We start from the raw sequence: 21509 nt of genomic DNA, 5'->3' as shown, positions 1-21509 counted from the left end.
GATTTTTCAGTATATGATTGGTATTTTGGGGTCTTTTCTAGGTTTGTGACTTGGCTTTTAGCCTGAAGAAAATGCTGATCCGACACAAGATGACTCATAATCCCAATCGTCCACTGGCAGAATGCCAGTTTTGCCATAAGAAGTTTACAAGGAATGACTACCTCAAAGTGCACATGGACAATATCCATGGAGAGGCTGACAGCTAATGGTAGCTGTAAAGGAATTAAGCCATTCAGAAGGGCTCCTAATACGAAACCCAGATTTCTCTCAGCTGATTAGCGTAGCAGAAGTAGCGAAAAGTAATCCACTGGTCTCATAGTTCTTATTTGCCTACCTTTAGAGTCTGTAGATACATATGCAAAAAAAAAAAAAAAATCCTACTTTTGTCAAGAAATGGTACAAATGGAAAAAAATAACTTTATAGCCTTCCAAAATACTACTTGTGTTATATCTTATAAAAATGGAAAAAGGAGCCATGGCTCTTCTTGGCCATCTCTTTATAGTGAAGTTTATTAACATACTCCGTATTAGGCATTTTTTATTTTATTGTTATCCTTGTGTGTGTATGTGTGTCTGTGTGTGTGTGCATTGGTGATGCTGGTTATTGCAACTGGTTATTACTAGTTTAGCCAGAAAGAGATTAAGATTTCCAAGATACTTCACTGCAGATAAAGAATAAGGGGCAAGAGTTTTCAAAGTCTCAAGCATGATAACAGGATAAAACTTGCAAAAACAGGCCAAAAGTTGATCTTATTTAATAAATAGCTCCTTATAACAGATCAGTTTAAAATAAAGGTATTTAAGAACTAAAACATTGATTGAAATGTTGCTCATTTTAGACAATTCTCAGGAAACATTATTTCCTCTCATCATTCATATGCTGACATTCATGGTCTAGATAAGATCAACACAAAAATGACCATAACACTTAAATATTTATCAGGCTGATCCTCCTGAGTTCATACTAGTGAGTTTTAGAAATTAACAATACATAAATATATATAACTAAAAATGGAAACAAAATAGGTTCTCATTATCTGTTGACTGACAGGGTAACAGGACGGTAGGTGTATTACAATATTAGTCATGATACACCTGGCCCTTTACCCTCTCATTTCATAAAAGTGCACAGAACATGTTAGTGCAGACATAAGAGTCCTCAGAGCATTTACGTTATGTTTCACAAAAGACATTTTTCAGAATCTTGGCAGTAGATGATTCTGAAACACTTCTGAATTACTCTCAATCCTATATAATTAGGAATCCAGAATAAAAAACGTAAACCTGGCAGTTGTTATAATTGAAATTATCACTGATGCTTAAGGGGAATTGAAGCAAGAAGCATAATTTCTTCCTTTAGGTTATATTTCAATTAAATACTTGAGAGCAACATACAATGAACAGCTTGTTTGGGGAGAAGATATGATAAAATGTAATAGTGTTGTCAAAGCAGTGTAGAAGAATCCAAAAACCAGAAAAAAATTAAAATGAAGCCCAATTCATGAACTTTCCCTATTTGGAGACCATTCAAAAGAGAGAGGAAGTATAATTTTAAGGAAGTTTTTTAGTTTTAATGATTTCTGGAGAAAGGTTATCTGAAGACAGTTCTTTGAAGTCAGGAATCTTGTTTTAGAATTATATTTATGCTCAGTTGCAGTTTTAAAAAGAAACATAAAGATTCATTATAGATGTTTAAACTCTGTGAAAATACTAAATTTGAGATTCACCAGAGACAATTTAAAAAAATATAAATGCCCAGATTATAATTTAGAAGATATCTAATAAGTATGGCTATATGTAGCATTTGTTCTGAAATTATAGACTGTATTTTATACAAGTAGATTTTGGTCTTGTTTCTTCTCACTGTGTCATTTGTTTCAGTGGTGTATTTTTAGATCTAAAGTGTTTTCAGTTTAACATGACAGTGTGCTTAATACCATTTGAATATAAAAGGACAGCTGTAAAATTTAGTAGTGTGTATTATTTAAACACATTCTGTTCATTCCTTTGGATGCTGCCTTCTCTGTATGGGATGCTTCATAGCCCGATTATGTGATGAATGTGAAACTTGAAAGGAAGCCAAATACCAATTTTGTGTAATCTCAGTGACTCACAATTTACAGGGCTGCTGAGGAAATTACCCTCAAAACCATGTTATGTGCATGCTGCGGAGTGAGCTGATGAGGATGAGGTGCTGGACCTGATCAGGCTGAAGGTTTGTAGTCAAGCAAAACTTTAGAAAATGGTGTGGAGAGCCCTACTGGTACGTCATCCTTTCTTTTCAAAGCACTGAAACCAAAACAGGTCCTTAAAAGACTATTTGCATGCTGTCCCCTTTTATCCAGAAGATGATTGATTATTTATAAGCATTTCAGATATATTAGTATTTGTATCCTGGAACTTTTAAATCACTTAGCAATAACAAAAAGATAAGAAGTGATTTGGTTTAATTGAGAAATTAAGAGCATAAATAAGACAATCATAGAGGGAAAGACTTAGAGGCAAGCTGGAGTGCAGGTACTCACTTTGAAGTATCTTTCTCTTCTTTTCTGCTGTAGAAGGTTATGGCTCCTGAACTATCTTGGGAAAAGGCCAAACTCTTACCCTGAAGTCAGGGCTAAATAATTTTGAAAGATATTCAATAATACGGGTAGGTTCAGATATGCTTTTATATCTTTGTATATTAACATTCAAGATGTTTGTATATCTAGAATTTCTTTTTGCTTTACAATCACTGGCTTCTATTTTTTTTTCCATTCCTTTTTTTTCTTTGGTGGGGGGAGGTAGTTGTTGGCTATACCGAACACTTTGTTGATTAATCATGATTAATAGTTGCAGCATAAACGTATTCATTGGTGATTCATTCTTGGGTTTACACAGGATAGTTAAAACGCTACTTCTACGAAACATTTTCTATATCCGTTGTGTGTGTGTGTGTGTGTGTGTGTGTATGCAGAGGATCCTTTTATGAAATGCTTATATGCAAATACATTACTTTGTTCAAAACTCTTCTGTCCTATTTGGCAGCCGACTCATTGGATAAGTGTGAATATAGATCACAGAAGGTCTTATAACCTTAGTTTTTGCAATCAATTTTATGTGCTGCTGCCTCTCCCAAAGCTGAAAGGGCGGGAGGAAAAGAGGCTAGGTACTGGAAATATTCATTTTTTCCTTCACAAATCTAAATGTTGCTTGTGAAAACTTATCTTGGGGTTGTGAATATATGGAGATGGGTAGGTAGGAGGAAATGTGTCTATTTAAAACCCTAAGGTTTTATCATTAATAATGAGGTTTATTTGCATGTACATATATAAATGCAGTATTTGTGAATATAGCAGAACTTCAATAGCATTTTTATTTTATTATCAATCTATAAGCTATATAATCACTACCACAGTTGGTGTTAGCATTGTATTTTACTACAGGACTGTAACTAGCACAGTTCTATCGTGAAATCCAAATGAACATTTTAAAGTTGTTTTTGATGAAAGAAGAAAACATAATTGCCATTACTCCCAGACCTCCTGTTTTATAGTTTATTTCTAAACATTTCTAGATCTGGAAAGTATCTCTACAGTTAAGCCGAGTTGATTTCAGGGCCACAAGAGAGAACACTGTCTTTAATTCTCATCTCATTCTTGGTCAAACATAAACGCCGTGTGAAAAGCAACATTACTAATAAAAGAAACTTGACTTATAATATTTTTTCTGATATTCACAAATATAATTTAAGGATGATTAAAGTTATGGCTAATGTTTTAGGTGTTCCTTTTTTTAAAAGTGGTGTTTCATCATTTTGGTGTTGTCTCAATCTTGTGAGGTTTCCCTGATACAAAAAAATATCGTCATCATCATGGTGCTTCTCCAAGTAGCAGATTTAGAAATGATACACTCATTTAACTTTGATCTGTCAGAATTCATTTAACTAGCTGAGGCACTAGTTCTTTGGAATTTTCGTAGCCTTAACTATCTTGGGCTCAAAACTGTGTTATTACTGCTGGTTGTTAATTTGTTGTATGACAGAATAAAAAATGAAGTCTGGAGCCTTCAGTCTGGGCCATGTCAGAATATTCTAGATTTCCTAGGCCCATGGACTAGTACAGAATGCAGAGGGGATCTGATACCAGAATGGTGCTGCTGATCCAGTGTCAAAGTTTACTTTCTACGTTTTTTTAAAAAAATGCTTAATACTGTAAAACAGCATATATAAAAATGTTTATATTTGTTACAAAATAGGCTTCCTAAATACTTGGTATATTTAACTTCATAACCCTGCAAACATTGAGGCACTTAGAGTAAGTTTTTATGCCACCTTGGCATATTCCATAGCAAAAGGAAACTAAGATTTTAGGTAGTATTGACCATTCCTGTGCTGAAAATTGAGAAGGGACGTGGGACCACTGAAACTTGATGATCTAAATTAATGTAAAGGAGTTTACATAGAATATCACTGTTTCTGACAAGGAACACTGTAGACATACTAGGAATTACGTAGTAAGTACACACACACAAAATGCATTTACCTCTGCAAAATAATATAAAAATGAAAAGAATTCCAGCTTGTAGTGGACACCTCATTTTAAAATTTTGTCTTCTTGGAGAACATCAAATAATGCTCTATTCCTTAAAGTTAATTTCATGTGACATCTTTTACATAATGTTTTGACTGGCATACCTTTCCCCCCCATTCTTCTACTACAGACTATTCTTAGAGTATATGTACATTTTGGATGTGTTTCTAATAAAGGACTTATGGTAAGATTTCACATTTTTATCCTCTGAAATTGCTGTGTGCTTTTCATTCTGTGATGATGAATCTGTTCTGCCTTTTCTAGTCTCATCTAGCCTTCATATGGCACACTGGGCTTGTATTGGAGTCTGTACTTAGGGAGAAGTTTGTTCTTTACACCTAACATATGAAATTCATCATCACCAATGTGTAAATCTGATAAAAGCCTGACATTGTAGACATAATTCAAGACCCTCCTTTGTATAGTTCTTGCTGACCCATGGTAGCTGCTGATGCACAACTTGAAACAAAAGAGATTCCTTAAAAAGTATTCCTGGGGCTTTGATACCATGGACGCAAGTATAACTGCTGAAATCTGAATGAATACACCACCATTACTGGGATTTAGTTGTTGAAACAATATGTCCTTTGTTCATTTTTTAATATTTGATAAAGCAACCCATCAAAAGGGAAGTACATTTGACCTCCAACTCGATATTTGTTTTTCCTTTCTAAAGTAAGTATTAGCACCTGGAGAGCTGAAACTGTCTTTGATGAACAAAAGAAAGTCTGAAACTAATTTTTATGAAATTGAAGCAAACCGTACAGTTTCCTATGCTAAGTAGGAACATAAAAGCATGGGGAACAAAATCACAAATGATTGATTCTAAAACTTTTCTTTAAATTGGCAGATTGTTGAGTCTTTTATGGAATATTACGTACAGTAATTAGAAATTCTGAAAAATTAAATTTTGTGGAAATTAACCAGTCACTACTTTTGACTGTCTTAAATCTAGTTTTATTATTGAAATGTAGGAAATCTTCTGACATTACTTTCTGGTAGTCAGGTTTAGCACATAATAACTGTTCACAGGTCACCTTCTACCTGGTAAATACACCACTTTCTCCAGAATGTAACAAAGTAAAGCAGTGTCCAGTGCAACACCCTTCAGTGTCACTTTCAGCCTTTACTGCTCTTCTCATGTGGAATCCATTTCTTTTGCAGTTTCAGCTGCTGCATAACTTCGTGTAGTCTCCAGTTTCACCGTCAGCTGGGTCCTGAGAGTGACAAGTTGGTATTGTTCCCAGACTCAAATTATGATATTTAGGATATTAAGTTGTATCCTTTCTGTCCTGACTATAAAATATGAAATTGGGGCAGACGAATGTAGTTGATTAAGGTATTATTAGACTAAGTATGTGAGTTGAGCCAATTGGCTTTATACTGTGGAACACTATTCCATAGTTTTCTAAGTTGCAGATCTTACCCCTAATTGCGCCGGCTCTGTAAAGGGCATGCATCTTGTTTCGACTACAGATACTGAGAGAGAGTCATGAGGATAAAAGAGGAATTCCACATGTATGTCCTACAGACGGGAGTACAACAATACCCTTCTAAAAATGGGTAGGTTTGAATTAAAATTTCAGGTAAGAGTATTGCAATGTAAGAGCTCAAATGTCTTTCCTAAGGCTTATATATGATAAAGTTTAGATCCACCTTCCATCTCATGCCTTCTCTTCTCTTACTGGAGATCAGTCATATCGCACTTATACAACACCACTCTGAGTTTTATACATATGTAGAAAAAGATGGGATCTTCTAAATGTCTGACACATTAAGTACTCCTTTAAAGGAGTTATTTATAACTTATGTACGTACCTGTGATGGTGCATATTTATACTGATATTCAATGAGTAAGTTAAAACCAATGTTCAGTTAGACCAAAATTAGCTGAGTCAGAAAGATAAGGAAAATATATCTTGGGGAGGGGGACAAAAGTCATTGAATTTGAGATGAGTGTTACATATAGTTAATAATTAGAGACAAATTTTCAACAGCTTATTTAAGTATTAAATTAATAGCATATTTCCACATTTCTTGTATATTTCATCTTCTTTATAAATAATATTTTTAGCTTGGTTCCTGGATGGTCTATTGGAAATGCACACACATATCATGGGGAATTTAAAATACACACACAAAATTGAAATGAACAGTACATAACCAAATTTCATGTTTTAATCAGACAATAAGATAATTTATAGCCACAAAATATCCTATACACTCCTGCTTTGAGTGAGGAAGTACTTTAACAAGGTATAGTGTAACAAATCACTGAGAATTTAGTTACAAAATATATTTTACCTGAAATTCGAAGTTATATAAATCCACAATTCTCTCATACTTAAAAAGAGGGAAGGAAAGAGGAAAGGGAAGGGAAGGGAGAAAGGATAGAAAGAAAGGGATTAAACCTATTTTAGACAAGGAAAAAAATCAAGAGGTGAAAACAACTGTTATTCCATTTGAAAGGGAAGGAGGGACATAAGAAAAAGGGTTGAAGGATCATAAATTTGGAAAGATAAACTAACATTTATCAGCTGAATTATGTCAATTTCCTTAACAGTAAAATGGATTTATTAGTATCTGCTTGGTTTTGTTGTGAGAAGTAAGTCAGAAAATGCATATATTTCTGCAAAGTGGTGTGAGAAATAAGTCAGAAAATGCATATATTTCTGCAAAGGATGCCTGGCACATAACGAGTTCAAATAAATAATATTACCCTAGTATTCCTCCAGGTAAATCCCTTATATATATGCTATTCAGAAACTTCCACTACTCCCCAACATGCCAGCTCATACCTTGAAGCAAACTTGTCACAAGCCATATTAGACAAGTTTTAAATTGTGTATCACTGACATAATTATGGTGACAGAAGCATTTCATTTAGGAATGTTTTTGAAAATTCTTAAATACTATGTCAGTTTAGAATATCATACTTTTAGAAATGACCTGTTCTTTTAACTTTAGCATAAAAATAAGATTTTTGTTAATTCCTAGATTATCAGGTATTTTTTTGTTCTGCTTAAACTACATTTTACTATTATCTTAAAGCACAATCAATAATTTTGATTTTATACGTGAGCTACCTACCTCTCCACTAACAAAGTAGTAGTACCCAAGTGTACCCTATCCAACCCCTCTAGGTGGTCCAAAAGCACCAAGCTGATCTCCCTGTGCCATGCGGCTGCTTCCCACTAGCTATCTATTTTACATTTGGTAGTGTATAAATGTCCATGCCACTCTCTCACTTTGTCACAGCTTACCCTTCCCTCTCCCCATATCCTCAAGTCCATTCTCTAGTAGGTCTGTGTCTTTACTCCTGTCTTACCCCTAGGTTCTTCATGACTTTTTTTTTTCTTAGATTCCATATATATGTGTTAGCATACGGTATTTGTCTTTCCCTTTATGGCTTACTTCACTCTGTAGGACAGAGTCTAGGTCCATCCACCTCACTACAAATAACTCAATTTCGTTTCTTTTTATGGCTGAATAATATTCCACTGTATATATGTGCCACATCTTCTTTATCCATTCATCCGATGATGGACACTTAGGTTGTTTCCATCTCCGGGCTATTGTGAATAGAGCTGCAATGAACATTTTGGTACATGTCTGTTTTTGAATTATGGTTTTCTCAGGGTATATGCCCAGTAGTGGGATTGCTGGGTCATATGGTAGTTCTATTTGTAGTTTTTTAAGGAACCTCCATACTGTTCTCCATAGTGGCTGTACCAATTCACATTCCCACCAGCAGTGCAAGAGGGTTCCCTTTTCTCCACACCCTCTCCAGCATTTATTGTTTCTAGATTGCTTGATGATGGCCATTCTGACTGGTGTGAGATGATATCTCATTGTAGTTTTGATTTGCATTTCTCTAATGATTAATGATATTGAGCATTCTTTCATGTGTTTGTTGGCAGTCTGTATATCTTCTTTGGAGAAATGCCTATTGAAGTCTTCTGCCCATTTTTGGATTGGGTTGTTTGTTTTTTTTGTTATTGAGCTGCATGAGCTGCTTGTAAATTTTGGAGGTTAATCCTTTGTCAGTTGCTTCATTTGCAAATATTTTCTCCCATTCTGAGGGTTGACTTTTGGTCTTGTTTATGGTTTCCTTTGCTGTGCAAAAGCTTTGAAGTTTCATTAGGTCCCATTTGTTTATTTTTATTTCCATTTCTCTAGGACGTGGGTCAAAAAGGATCTTGCTGTGATTTATGTCATACAGTGTTCTGCCTATGTTTTCCTCTAAGAGTTTGACAGTTTCTGGCCTTACATTTAGGTCTTTAATCCATTTTGAGCTTATTTTTGCGTATAGTGTCAGGGAATGATCTAATCTCATACTTTTACATGTCCCTGTCCAGTTTTCCCAGCACCACTTATTGAAGAGGCTGTCCTTTCTCCACTGTACATTCCTGCCTCCTTTATCAAAGATAAGGTGACCATATGGGCGTGGGTTTATCTCTGGGCTTTCTATCCTGTTCCATTGATCTATCTTTCTGTTTTTGTGCCAGTACCATACTGTCTTCATTACTGTAGCTTTGTAGTATAGTCTGAAGTCAGGGAGCCTGATTCCTCCAGCTCCGTTTTTCTTTCTCAAGATTGCTTTGGCTCTTCAGAGTCTTTTGTATTTCCATACAAATTGTGAAATTTTTTGTTCTAGTTCTGTGAAAAATGCTAGTGGTAGTTTGATAGGGATTGCATTGAATCTGTAGATTGCTTTGGGTAGTAGAGTCTTTTTCACAGTGTTGATTCTTCCAATCCAAGAACATGGTATATCTCTCCATCTATTTGTATCATCTTTAATTTCTTTCATCAGTGTCTTATAATTTTCTGCATACAGGTCTTTTGTCTCCTTAGGTAGGTTTATTCGTAGATATTTTATTCTTTTGTTGCAGTGGTAAATGGGAGTGTTTTCTTGATTTCACTTTCAGATTTTTCATCATTACTGTATAGGAATGCTAGAGATTTCTGTGCATTAACTTTGCATTCTGCTACTTTACCAAATTCATTGATTAGCTCTAGTAGTTTTCTGGTAGCATCTTTAGATTCTCTATGTATAGTATCATGTCATCTGCAAACAGTGACAGCTTTACTTCTTCTTTTCCAATTCGGATTCCTTTTATTTCCTTTTCTTCTCTGATTGCTGTGGCTAAAACTTCCAAACCTATGTTGAGTAAGAGTGGGGAGAGTGGGCAACCTTGTCTTGTTCCTGATCTTAGTGGAAATGCTTTCAGTTTTTCACCATAGAGGACGATGTTGGCTGTGGGTTTGTCATATATGGCCTTTATTATGTTGAGGAAAGTTCCCTCTATTCCTACTTTCTGCAGGGTTTTTATCATAGATGGGTGTTGAATTTTGTCAAAAGCTTTCTCTGCATCTATTGAGATGACCATATGGTTTTTCTCCTTCAATTTGTTAATATGGTGTATCACATTGATTGATTTGCGTACATTGAAGAATCCTTGCATTCCTGGAATAAACCCCACTTGATCATGGTGTATGATCCTTTTAATGTGCTGTTGGATTTTGTTTCCTAGTATTTTGTTGAGGATGTTTGCATCTATGTTCATCAGTGATATTGGCCTGTAGTTTTCTTTCTTTGTTACATCCTTGTCTGGTTTTGGTATCAGCGCAATGGTGGCCTCGTAGAATGAGTTTGGGAGTGTTCCTCCCTCTGCTATATTTTGGAAGGATAGGTCTATTTATATTTTCTGTTTCTTCCTGATTCAGTCTTGGCACGTTGTGCATTTCTAAGAATTTGTCCATTTCTTCCAGGTTCCTCCCTCTGCTATATTTTGGAAGGATAGGTCTATTCATATTTTCTGTTTCTTCCTGATTCAGTCTTGGCACGTTGTGCATTTCTAAGAATTTGTCCATTTCTTCCAGGTTGTCCATTTTATTGGCATAGAGTTGCTTGTAGTAATCTCTCATGATCTTTTGTATTTCTGCAGTGTCAGTTGTTACTTCTCCTTTTTCATTTCTAATTCTATTGATTTGAGTCTTCTCCCTTTTTTTCTTGATGAGTCTGGCTAATGGTTTATCAGTTTTGTTTACCTTCTCAAAGAACCAGCTTTTAGTTTTATTGATCTTTGCTATCATTTCCTTCATTTATTTTTCATTTATATCTGATCTGATCTTTATGATTTCTTTCCTTCTGCTAACTTTGGGATATTTTTGTTCTTCTCTAATTGCTTTAGGTGCAAGGTTAGGTTGTTTATTTGAGATGTTTCCTGTTTCTTAAGGTAGGATTGTATTGCTATAAACTTACATCTTAGAACTGCTTTTGCTGCATCCCATAGGTTTTGCGTCATCGTGACTCCATTGTCATTTGTTTTTAGGTATTTTTAAATTTCCTCTTTGATTTCTTCAGTGATCACTTCGTTATTAAGTAGTGTATTGTTTAGCCTCCATGTGTTTGTATTTTTTACAGATCTTTTCCTGTAATTGATATCTAGTCTTACAGTTTTGTGGTCGGAAAAGATACTTGATACAATTTCAATTTTCTTAAATTTACCAAGGCTTGATTTGTGACCCAAGATAGATCTATCCTGGAGAATGTTCCATGAGCACTTGAGAAGAATGTGTATTCTGTTGTTTTTGGATGGAATGTCCTATAAATATCAATTAAGTCCATCTTGTTTACTGTATCATTTAAAGATTGTGTTTCCTAATTTATTTTCATTTTGGATGATCTGTCCATTGGTGAAAGTGGGGTGTTAAAGTCCCCTACTATGAATGTGTTACTGTCGATTTCCCCTTTTATGGCTGTTAGTATTTGCCTTATGTATTGGGGTGCTCCTATGTTGGGTGCATAAATATTTACAATTGTTATATCTTCTTCTTGGATCGATCCCTTGATCATTATGTAGTGTCCTTCTTTTCTCTTCTAATACTCTTTATTTTAAAGTCTATTTTGTCTGATATGAGAATTGCTACTCCACCTTTTTTTTTTGGTTTCCATTTGCATGGAATATTTTTCCATCCCCTCACTTTCAGTCTGCATGTGTCTCTAGGTCTGAAGTGGGTCTCTTGTAGACAGCATATATATGGGTCTTGTTTTTGTATCCATTCAGCCAGTCTGTGTCTTTTGGTGGGAGCATTTAATCCATTTACATTTAAGGCAATTATTCACATGTACGTTCCTATTACCATTTTGTTAATTGTTTTGGGTTTGTTATTTTATGTCTTTTCCTTCCCTTGTGTTTCTTGACTAGAGAAGATCCTTTAGCATTTGTTGCAAAGCTGGATTGGTGGTGCTGAACTCTCTCAGCTTTTGCTTGTCTGTAAAGGTTTTAATTTCTCCATCAAATCTGAATGAGATCCTTGCTGGGTAGAGTAATCTTGGTTGTAGGTTTTTTTCCTTCATCTCTTTAAATATGTCCTGCCAGTCCCTTCTGGCTTGCAGAGTTTCTGCTGAAAGATCAGCTGTTAACCTTATGGGGATTCCCTTGTGTGTTATTTGTTGTTTTTCCCTTGCTGCTTTTAATATTTTTTCTTTGTATTTAATTTTGACAGTTTGATGAATATGTGTCTTGGCGTGTTTCTCCTTGGATTTATCCTGTATGGGACTCCCTGTGCTTCCTGGACTTGATTAACTCTTTCCTTTCCCATATTAGGGAAGTTTTCAACTATAATCTCTTCAAATATTTTCTCAGTCCCTTTCTTTTACTCTTCTTCTTCTGGAACCCCTATAATTCGAATGGTGGTGCACTTAATGTTGTCCCAGAGGTCTCTGAGACTGTCCTCTGTTCTTTTCATTCTTTTTTCTTTATTCTCCTCTGCAGTAGTTATTTCCACTATTTTATCTTCCACCTCACTTATCCGTTCTTCTGCCTCAGTTATTCTGCTATTGATCCCTTCTAGAGTATTTTTATTTTCATTTATTGTATTGTACATCGTTGCTTGCTTCATCTTTAGTTCTGCTAGGTCCTTGTTAAAGGTTTCTTGCTTTTTCTCTATTCTATTTCCAAGATTATGGATCATCTTTACTATCATTATTCTGAATTATTTTTCAGGTAGACTGCCTATTTCCTCTTCATTTATTAGGTCTGGTGGGTTTTTATCTTGCTCCTTCAACTGCTGTTTTTCTGTCTTCTCATTTTGCTTATCTTACTGTGTTTGGGGTCTTCTTTTCGCAGGCTGCAGGTTTGTAGTTCCCGTTGTTTTTGGTGTTTGTCTCCAGTGGCTAAGGTTGGTTCAGTGGGTTGTGTAGGCTTCCTGGTGGAGGGGACTAGTGCCTGTGTTCTGGCGGATGAGGCTGGATCTTGTCTTTCTGGTGGGCAGGTCCACGTTGGTGGTGTGTTTTGGGGTGTCTGTGGCCTCATTATGATTTTAGGCAGCCTCTCTGCTAATGGGTGGGGTTGTGTTCCTGTCTAGCTAGTTGTTTGGTATAGGGTGTCCAGCACTGTAGCTTGCTGGTCATTGAGTGAGGCTGGGTGCTGGTGTTGAGATGGAGATCTCTGGGAGATTTTCGCCGTTTGATATTATGTGGAGCTGGGAGATCTCTTGTGGACCAGTGTCCTGAATTTGGCTCTCCCACCTCAGAGGCACAGCACTGACTCCTGGCTGCAGCATCAAGAGCCTTTCATCCACACGGCTCTGAGTCGGCAGTGGTTTTCTCTATCAGTGAGGTTTTTCTTAGGACCCCACTTCCCTCGTGCTGACTGAGTCTGCCGAAGGAGGTCTCATAGCTGAAGTCACACACTCCTAAAGGCCAGGAGAAAGGGACAGATAGCTCCGATTCCAGCCGGAGAGATGGGAGAGGCATGAGCATGGAAGAAATAGTTAGGAAAGAAGTGGTAAGAACTTTTATCATGAATAGATGTTGAGTTTTGTCAAATGCTTTTTCTGCACCTATTGAGATGAACATGTGATTTTTGTCTTTTGTTTATGTGGTGTATCACATTGATTTGCAGATGTTGAACCATCCTTGTGAATGTGGGATGAATCTCACTTGATCATGGTGTATGATATTTTTTATGTGTTGTTGGTTTCGGTTTCCTAGTATTTTGTTGAGAATTTTTGCATCTATATTCATCAAAGATATTGGCCTCTAATTTTTTTGGTGGTGTCTTTGGTTTTGGTATCAGGGTGATGGTGGCTTCTTAGAATGTCTTTGGGAGTGTTCCCTCCTCTTCAGTTTTTTGGAAGAGTTTGAGAAGGATTGGTATAAGTTCTTTCTATGTTTGGTAGAATTAATCTGTGAAGCCATCTGGTCCTGGAGTTTTGTTTGTAGAGAATTTTTAAATTACAGATTCTATTTCACTTCTAGTGATTGGTCTGTTCAAAATATCTGTTTTTTCCTGATTCAATTTTTGTGAGCTCTGTGTTTCTAGAAACCTGTCCATTTCTCTAGGTTGTCGAATTTGTTGGCATATAATTGTTCATAGTAGTCCCTATGATTTTTTCTATTTCTCGTTATCAGTTATTATGTTCCTTTTTCATTTCTTATTTTATTTAGATTCTCTCTCTTTTCTTGGTGAGCATGGCCAGAGTTTGTCAATCTTCTTTACTCTTTCAAAGAACCAGCTCTTGGCTTTATTGATTTTTTCTATTTTTTAAAATCTATTTTATTTATTTCCTCTCTGATTTTTATTATTTCCTTTTTTCTGACTTTAGGTTTTGTTTGTTCTTCTTTTTCTAATTCTTTTAAGTGGTAGGTTAGGTTGTTTACTTGAGATTTTTCTTGTTTTTTGAAGAAGGCCTCTATTGCTATGAACTTCCAAGAACTGCTTGCACTGCATCCCAAAGATTTTGTATGGTTGTGTTTTCATTGTCATTTGTCTCAACGTATCTTTTAATTTCTTCTTTGATTTCATTGTTGACCCATTGGTTTTTCAGTAGCATGTTGTTTGGTCTCCATGTAATTGTTTTTTTTCTCATTTCTTGTTCTGCGGTTGATACCTAGTTTCATGCCATTGTGTTCAGAAAAGATGCTTGAGATAATTTCTGTACTCTTAAATTTGTTGAGTCCTGTTTTGTTCCCTGGTATGTGGTCAGTCTTAGAGAACGTTCTATGTGCACTTGGAAAGAATGTGTATTTTTGGGGGGGGGGTTCTTTTTGGGATTTAACGTCCTGAAAATATCAGTTAAGTCTGTTCTACTGTATCATTTAGGATCTCTGTTGCCTTATTTTCTGTCTACAAGATCTGTCCATTGATGTGAGTGTGGTGTTAAAGCCTCCTACTATTATTGTATTCCTATCAATTTCTCCCTTTATGTCTGTTAGTATTTGTTTTTTGTATTTGGGTGCTCCAATATTAGGTGCATATATGTTGATGATTGTAAAATCCTACTCTTGTATTGATCCTTTTATCATTATGTAGTGTCCTTCTTTATGGCCTTTGTTTCAAAGTCTGTTTTGTATGATATGAGTATTGTGCCCTGCTTTCTTGTCATTTCCATTTGCATGAACTGTCTTTTTCCATCCTGTCACTTTCAATCTGTTTGTGTCCTTCACCCTAAAGTGGGTCTCTTGTAGGTAGCATATCATATGCTCTTGTTTTTTAATGCAATCTGCCACTCTGTGTATTTTTTTTATGTTATAATGGCGTATAGTTGATTAACAATGTGTAACTTACAGGTGTACACTAGAGTGATTCAGTTATACATATACATGTATGTATTCTTTTTCAAATTCTTTCCCATTTAGGTTATAACAGAGTATTGAGCAAAGTTCCCTGTGCTATACACTAGTTCCCTGTTATCTGTTTTAAATATAGCAGTGTGTTCATGTCAATCCCAAATTCCAAATCTGTCCCTCCCCCCACCCTTCCCCCCAGGTAACTAAAAGTTCATCCTGTGTGTCTGTTGAGTCTCTTTCTGTTTTATAAATAAGTTCATTTGTATCATTTTTTTAGATTCTGCATATAAATAGTATCATATGATATTTATCTTTCTCTGTCAGACTTATTTCACTTAGTATGATAATCTCCAGGTCCATCCATGTTGCTGCAAATGGCATTATTTCATTTTTTTAAAAAATGCCTGAGTAATATTCCATGGTATATATGTACCACATCTTCTTTATCCATTCATCCATCAATGGACATTTAGGTTGCTTCCATGTCTTGGCTACTGTAAACAGTGCTGCAATGAATATTAGGGTGCATGTTTCCTTTCCAACTATCTTTTTCTCTGTATACATGCCCAGCAGTGGGATTGCTGGATCATATGGTGGCTTTATTTTTAGTTTCTTAAGGAACCTCCAAACTGTACTCCATAGTGACTACATCAGTTTACATTACCACCAACAGTGTAGGAGGTTTCCTTCTTCTCCACACCCTCTCTAACATTTATTGTTTGTAAACTTCTTTTTGATGATTGATAGCCATCTGACTGACTGGTGTGTAGTTTTGATTTGCATTTCTCTAATAGTTAGTGATGTTGAGCATCTTTTCATGTGCCTGTTGGCCATCTGTTTGTCTTCTTTGGATAAATGGCTATACAGGTCTTCTGCCCATTTTTTGATTGGGTTTTTTCTTTTGTTTATATTGAGCCACATGAGCTGTTTTTAATTTTGGAGATTAATCCCTTGTTGGTTACATTGTTTGCAAATATTTTCTCCCATTCTGTGGGTTGTCTTTTCTTTTTATTTATGGTTTGCTTTGCTGTGCAAAAGGTTTTGAGTCTGGCTAAAGGCTTATCAATTTTGTTTATCTTTTCAATGAACCAGCTTTTAGTTTCATTGATCTTTTCTATTGTTTTATTTCTATTTCATTTATTTCTGCTCTGATCTTATGATTTCTTTCCTTCTGTTAACTTTGGGTTTTGTTTGTTCTTCTTTCTCTAGTTGCTTTAGCTGTAAGGTTAGGTTGATTATTTGCGATTATTCTTGTTTGTTTCCTGAGGTAAGAATGTATTGTTATATACTTCCCTCTTAGAACTGCTTTTGCTGCATCCTATAGATTTAGGATCTTCGTGTTTTCGTTTTCATTTGTCCCTAGGTATTTTTTGATTTCCTCTTTGATTTCTTTGGTGATCCATTGGTTGTTTAGTAACATATTGTTTACCCTCCATGTGTTTGTGTGTTTTACAGTTTTTTTTTCTTGTAGTTGATTTCTAACCTCATAGGGTTGTGGTCAAAAAAGATGCTTCATATGATTTCAGTTTTCTTAAATTACCGAGGCTTGATTTGTGGCCCAGCATGTGAACAATTCTGGAGAATGTTCCATGTGCACTTGAGAAGAGTGTGTACTCTGCTGCTTTTGGATGGAATGCTCTATAAATATCAGTGAAGTCCATCTAGTCTAATGTGTCATTTAAGGCCTGTGTTTCCTTATCAATTTTTCTGTCTGGATGATCTGTCCATTGATGATAGTGGGGTGTTAAATTCCCCAACCATTATTGTGTTACTGTCTATTTCTCCTTGTTAGCCTGTTATACTATTTGCCTCATATATTGAGGTGCTTCTATGTTGGGTCCATATGTATTTACAGTTGTACCTTCTTTTTGGATTAATCCCTTGATCATTATGTAGTGTCCTTCTTTGTTGTAACAGTCTTTATTTTAAACTCTATTTTGTCTGATATGAGTATTGTTACTCCAGCTATCTTTTGATTTCCACACATATATGCTGTCTACAAGAGACCCACTTCAGATCTAGGGACAGATACAGACGGAAAGTGGGGGGATGGAAAAAGCTATTCCATGCAGATGGAAATCAAAAGGAAAAATCCACAGTAACACAATAATGGTTGGGGAATTTAACACCCCACTATCATCAATGGACAGATCATCCAGACAGAAAAATCAATAAGGAAACACAGGCCTTAAATGACACCTCAGACCAGATGGACTTCACTGATATTCATAGACCAAAAGCAGCAGAGTACACATTCTTCTCAAGTGCACATGGAACATTCTCCAGGATTGCTCACATGCTGGGCCACAAATCGAGCCTCAGTAAATTTAAGGAAACAAATCATATCAAACATCTTTTCTGACCACAACCCTATGAGGCTGGAAATCAACTACAAGGAAAAAAATAGCTGTAAAAAACACAAACACGTGGAGGATAAACAGTATGTTACTAAACAACCAGTGGGTCACCAAAGAAATCAAAGAGGAAATCAAAAAATACCTAGAGACAAATGAAAATGAAAACACGATGATCCTAAACCTACGGGATGCAGCAAAAGCAGTTCTAAGAGGCAGATTTACAGCAATACAGTCTTACCTCAGGAAAGAAAAATCTCAAACAACCTTACTACACCTAAAGCACCTAGAGAAAGAAGTACAAGCAAAACCCAAACTTAGCAGAAGGAAAGAAATCATAAAGATCAGAGCAGAAATAAATGAAATAGAAAACAATAGGGACTTCCGGGTAAGATGGCGGAAGAGTAAGACGCGGAGATCGCCTTCCTCCCCACGGATACACCAGAAATACAGCTACACGTGGAACAACTCCTACAGAACACCTACTGAATGCTGGCAGAAGACCCCAGACCTCCCAAAAGGCAAGAAAGTCCCCACATACCTGGGTAGGGCAAAGTGGAGAGATTCCCGCACAGAGGATCGGTGCTGAGCGGCACTCACCCGCCCAAGAGGCTTGTCTGCTCACCCGCCAGGGCGGGCGGCGCTGGAAGCTGAGGCTCGGGCTTCGGTCAGAGCGCAGGGAAAGGACTGGGGCTTGCGGCGAGAACTCAGCCTGAGGGGGGCTAATGTGCCACGGCTAGCCGGCAGGGAGTCCGGGAAAACTCTGGAGCTGCCGGAGAGGCAAGAGACTTTTTCTTCCCTCTTGGTTTCCTGGTGCGCGAGGAGAGGGGATTGAGAGCGCTGCTTGAAGGGGCTCCACAGACGGGCGCGGGTCGCGACTGAAAGCGCGGAGCCCGGTGACGGGCGTGGGACGCTGGGGCTGCTGCTGCTGCCGCCGGGAAGGCTGTGTGCGAGCGCAGGTCACTGTCCACACCGCCCTTCCGGGAGCCTGTGCAGCCCGCCACTGCCGGGGTCCTGGGATCCAGGGGCAGCTTCCCTGGGAGAACGCACGGCGCGCCTCGGGCTGGTGCAACATCACGCCGAACTCTGCCACTGCAGGCTCGCCCCGCACTCTGTGCCCCTCCCTCCCGCCCGGCCTGAGTGAGCCAGGGTCCCCGAGGAGCCGGCTGCTCCTTTAACCCTGTCCTGTCTGAGCGAAGAACAGACGCCCTCCGGCGACCTACATGCAGAGGCGGGGCCAAATCCAAAGCTGAGACCCAGGAGCTGTGAGAACGAAGAAGAGAAAGGGAAACCTCTCCCAGCAGCCTCAGAAGCAGCGGATTAAAGCTCCACAATCAACTTGATGTACCCTGCATCTGTGGAATACATGAATAGACAACAAATCATCCCAAATTGAGGAGCCAGGAGTCAGTGCTGTGCCTCTGAGGTGGGAGAGCCAACTTCAGGACACTGGTCCACAAGAGACCTCGCTGCTCCACATAATATCAAACGGCGAAAATCTTCCAGAGATCTCCATCTCAACACCAGCACCCAGCTTCACTCAACGACCAGCAAGCTACAGTGCTGGACACCCTATGCCAAACAACTAGCAAGACAGAAACACAACCCCACCCATTAGCAGAGAGGTGGCCTAAAATCATAAAAAGTCCGTAGACACCCCAAAACACACCACCAGACGTGGACCTGCCCACCAGAAAGACAAGATCCAGCCTCATTCACCAGAACACAGGCACTAGTACCTTCCACCAGGAAGCCTACACAACCCACTAAACCAACCTTAGCCACTGGGGACAGACACCAAAAACAACGGGAACTACGAACCTGCAGCCTGCAAAAAGGAGACCCCAAACACAGTAACATAAGCAAAATGAGAAGACAGAAAAACACACAGCAGGAGAAGGAACAAGATAAAAACCCACCAGACCTAACAAATGAAGATGTAATAGGCAGTCTACCTGAAAAAGAATTCAGAATAATGATGGTAAAGATGATCCAAGATTCTATTTCCCAGATCCAAAATCTTGGAAATAGAATAGACAAAATGCAAGAAACAGTTAACAAGGACCTAGAAGAACTAAAGATGAATCAAGCATCGATTAAAAACACAATACATGAAATAAAAAATACTCTAGAAGGGATCAATAACAGAATAACTGAGGCAGAAGAACGGATAAGTGAGGTGGAAGATAAAATAGTGGAAATAACTGCTGCAGAGCAAAATAAAGAAAAAAGAATTAAAAGAACAGACGACAGTCTCAGAGACCTCTGGGACAACATTAAACGCACCAACATTCGAATTATAGGGGTTCCAGAAGAAGAAGAGAAAAAGAAAGGGACTGAGAAAATATTTGAAGAGATTATAGTTGAAAACTTCCCTAATATGGGAAAGGAAATAGTTAATCAAGTCCAGGAAGCACAGAGAGTCCCATACAGAATAAATCCAAGGAGAAATACGCCAAGACACATATTAATCAAACTGTCAAAAATTAAACACAAAGAAATCATATTAAAAGCAGCAAGGCAAAAACAACAAATAACACACAAGGGAATCCCCCATCAGGATAACAGCTGATCTATCAGCAGAAACTCTACAAGCCAGAAGGGAGTGGCAGGACATAATTAAAGTGATGAAGGAGAAAAACCTGCAACCAAGATTACTCTACCCAGCAAGGATCTCATTCAGATTTGATGGAGAAATTAAAACCTTTACAGACAAGCAAAAGCTGAGAGAGTTCAGCACCACCAAACCAGCTTTACAACAAATGCTAAAGGAACTTCTCTAGGCAAGAAACACAACAGAAGGAAAATACCTACAATAACGAACCCAAAACAATTAAGAAAATGGGAATAGGAACATACATATCAATAATTACCTTAAATGTAAATGGACTAAATGCTCCCACCAAAAGACACAGATTGGCTGAATGGATACAAAAACAAGACCCATATATATGCTGTCTACAAGAGACCCACTTCAGACCTAGAGACACATACAGACTGAAAGTAAGGGGATGGAAAAAGATATTCCATGCAAATGGAAACCAAAAGAAAGCTGGAGTAGCAATTCTCATATCAGACAAAATAGACTTTAAAATAAAGACTACTAGAAGAGACAAAGAAGGACACTACATAATGATCAAGGGATCGATCCAAGAAGAAGATATAACAATTGTAAATATTTATGCACCAAACATAGGAGCACCTCAATACATAAGGCAAATACTAACAGCCATAAAAGGAGAAATCGACAGTAACACAATCATAGTAGGGGACTTTAACACCCCACTTTCACCAATGGACAGATCTTCCAAAATGAAAATAAATAAGGAAACACAAGCTTTAAATGATACATTAAACAAGATGGACTTAATTGATATTTATAGGACATTCCATCCAAAAACAACAGAATACACATTTTTCTCAAGTGCTCATGGAACATTCTCCAGGATAGATCATATCTTGGGTCACAAATCAAGCCTTGGTAAATTTAAGAAAATTGAAATTGTATCAAGTGTCTTTTCTGACCACAATGCTATGAGACTAGATATCAATTACAGGAAAAGAGCTGTAAAAAATACAAACACATGGAGGCTAAACAATACACTACTTAATAACGAAGTGATCACTGAAGAAATCAAAGAGGAAATTAAAAAATACCTAGAAACAAATGACAATGGAGACACGACGACCCAAAACCTATGGGATGCAGCAAAAGCAGTTCTAAGAGGGAAGTTTATAGCAATACAATCCCACCTTAAGAAACAGGAAACAACATGAGGGAAGGGATGTGGGAACAGATGTATATGTATGACTGATTCACTTTGTTATAAAGCAGAAAATAATAAAAAAAATAAAATTAAAAAAAAAAAAAAAAGAAACATCTCGAATAAACAACCTAACCTTGCACCTAAAGCAATTAGAGAAAGAAGAACAAAAACACCCGGAAGTTAGCAGAAGGAAAGAAATCATAAAAATCAGATCAGAAATAAATGAAAAAGAAATGAA

The 21509-nt window shown here is 37.2% G+C and overlaps 1 protein-coding gene across 2 annotated transcripts in view; it reads left to right on the top strand.

The window, feature by feature from the left end:
- PRDM5 (PR/SET domain 5) overlaps positions 1-4744 on the top strand; it is a 214728-nt gene extending 209984 nt beyond the window's left edge. For both annotated transcript variants that reach the window (XM_081240766.1, XM_081240765.1), the window contains one exon: positions 42-4744. In XM_081240766.1, the coding sequence (XP_081096892.1) occupies positions 42-206 (165 nt within the window). In that variant the 3' untranslated portion in view covers positions 207-4744. The remainder of the gene's footprint in view (positions 1-41) is intronic.
- The last annotated feature ends 16765 nt before the right edge of the window (positions 4745-21509 follow it).

Source organism: Mesoplodon bidens (assembly GCF_964165515.1).
Source record: "Mesoplodon bidens genome assembly, chromosome: 1".
Lineage (NCBI taxonomy): Eukaryota > Metazoa > Chordata > Mammalia > Artiodactyla > Ziphiidae > Mesoplodon > Mesoplodon bidens.
The sequence above is the reverse complement of the archived record's forward strand: the minus strand, read 5'-3'. Positions and strand labels throughout refer to the sequence as shown.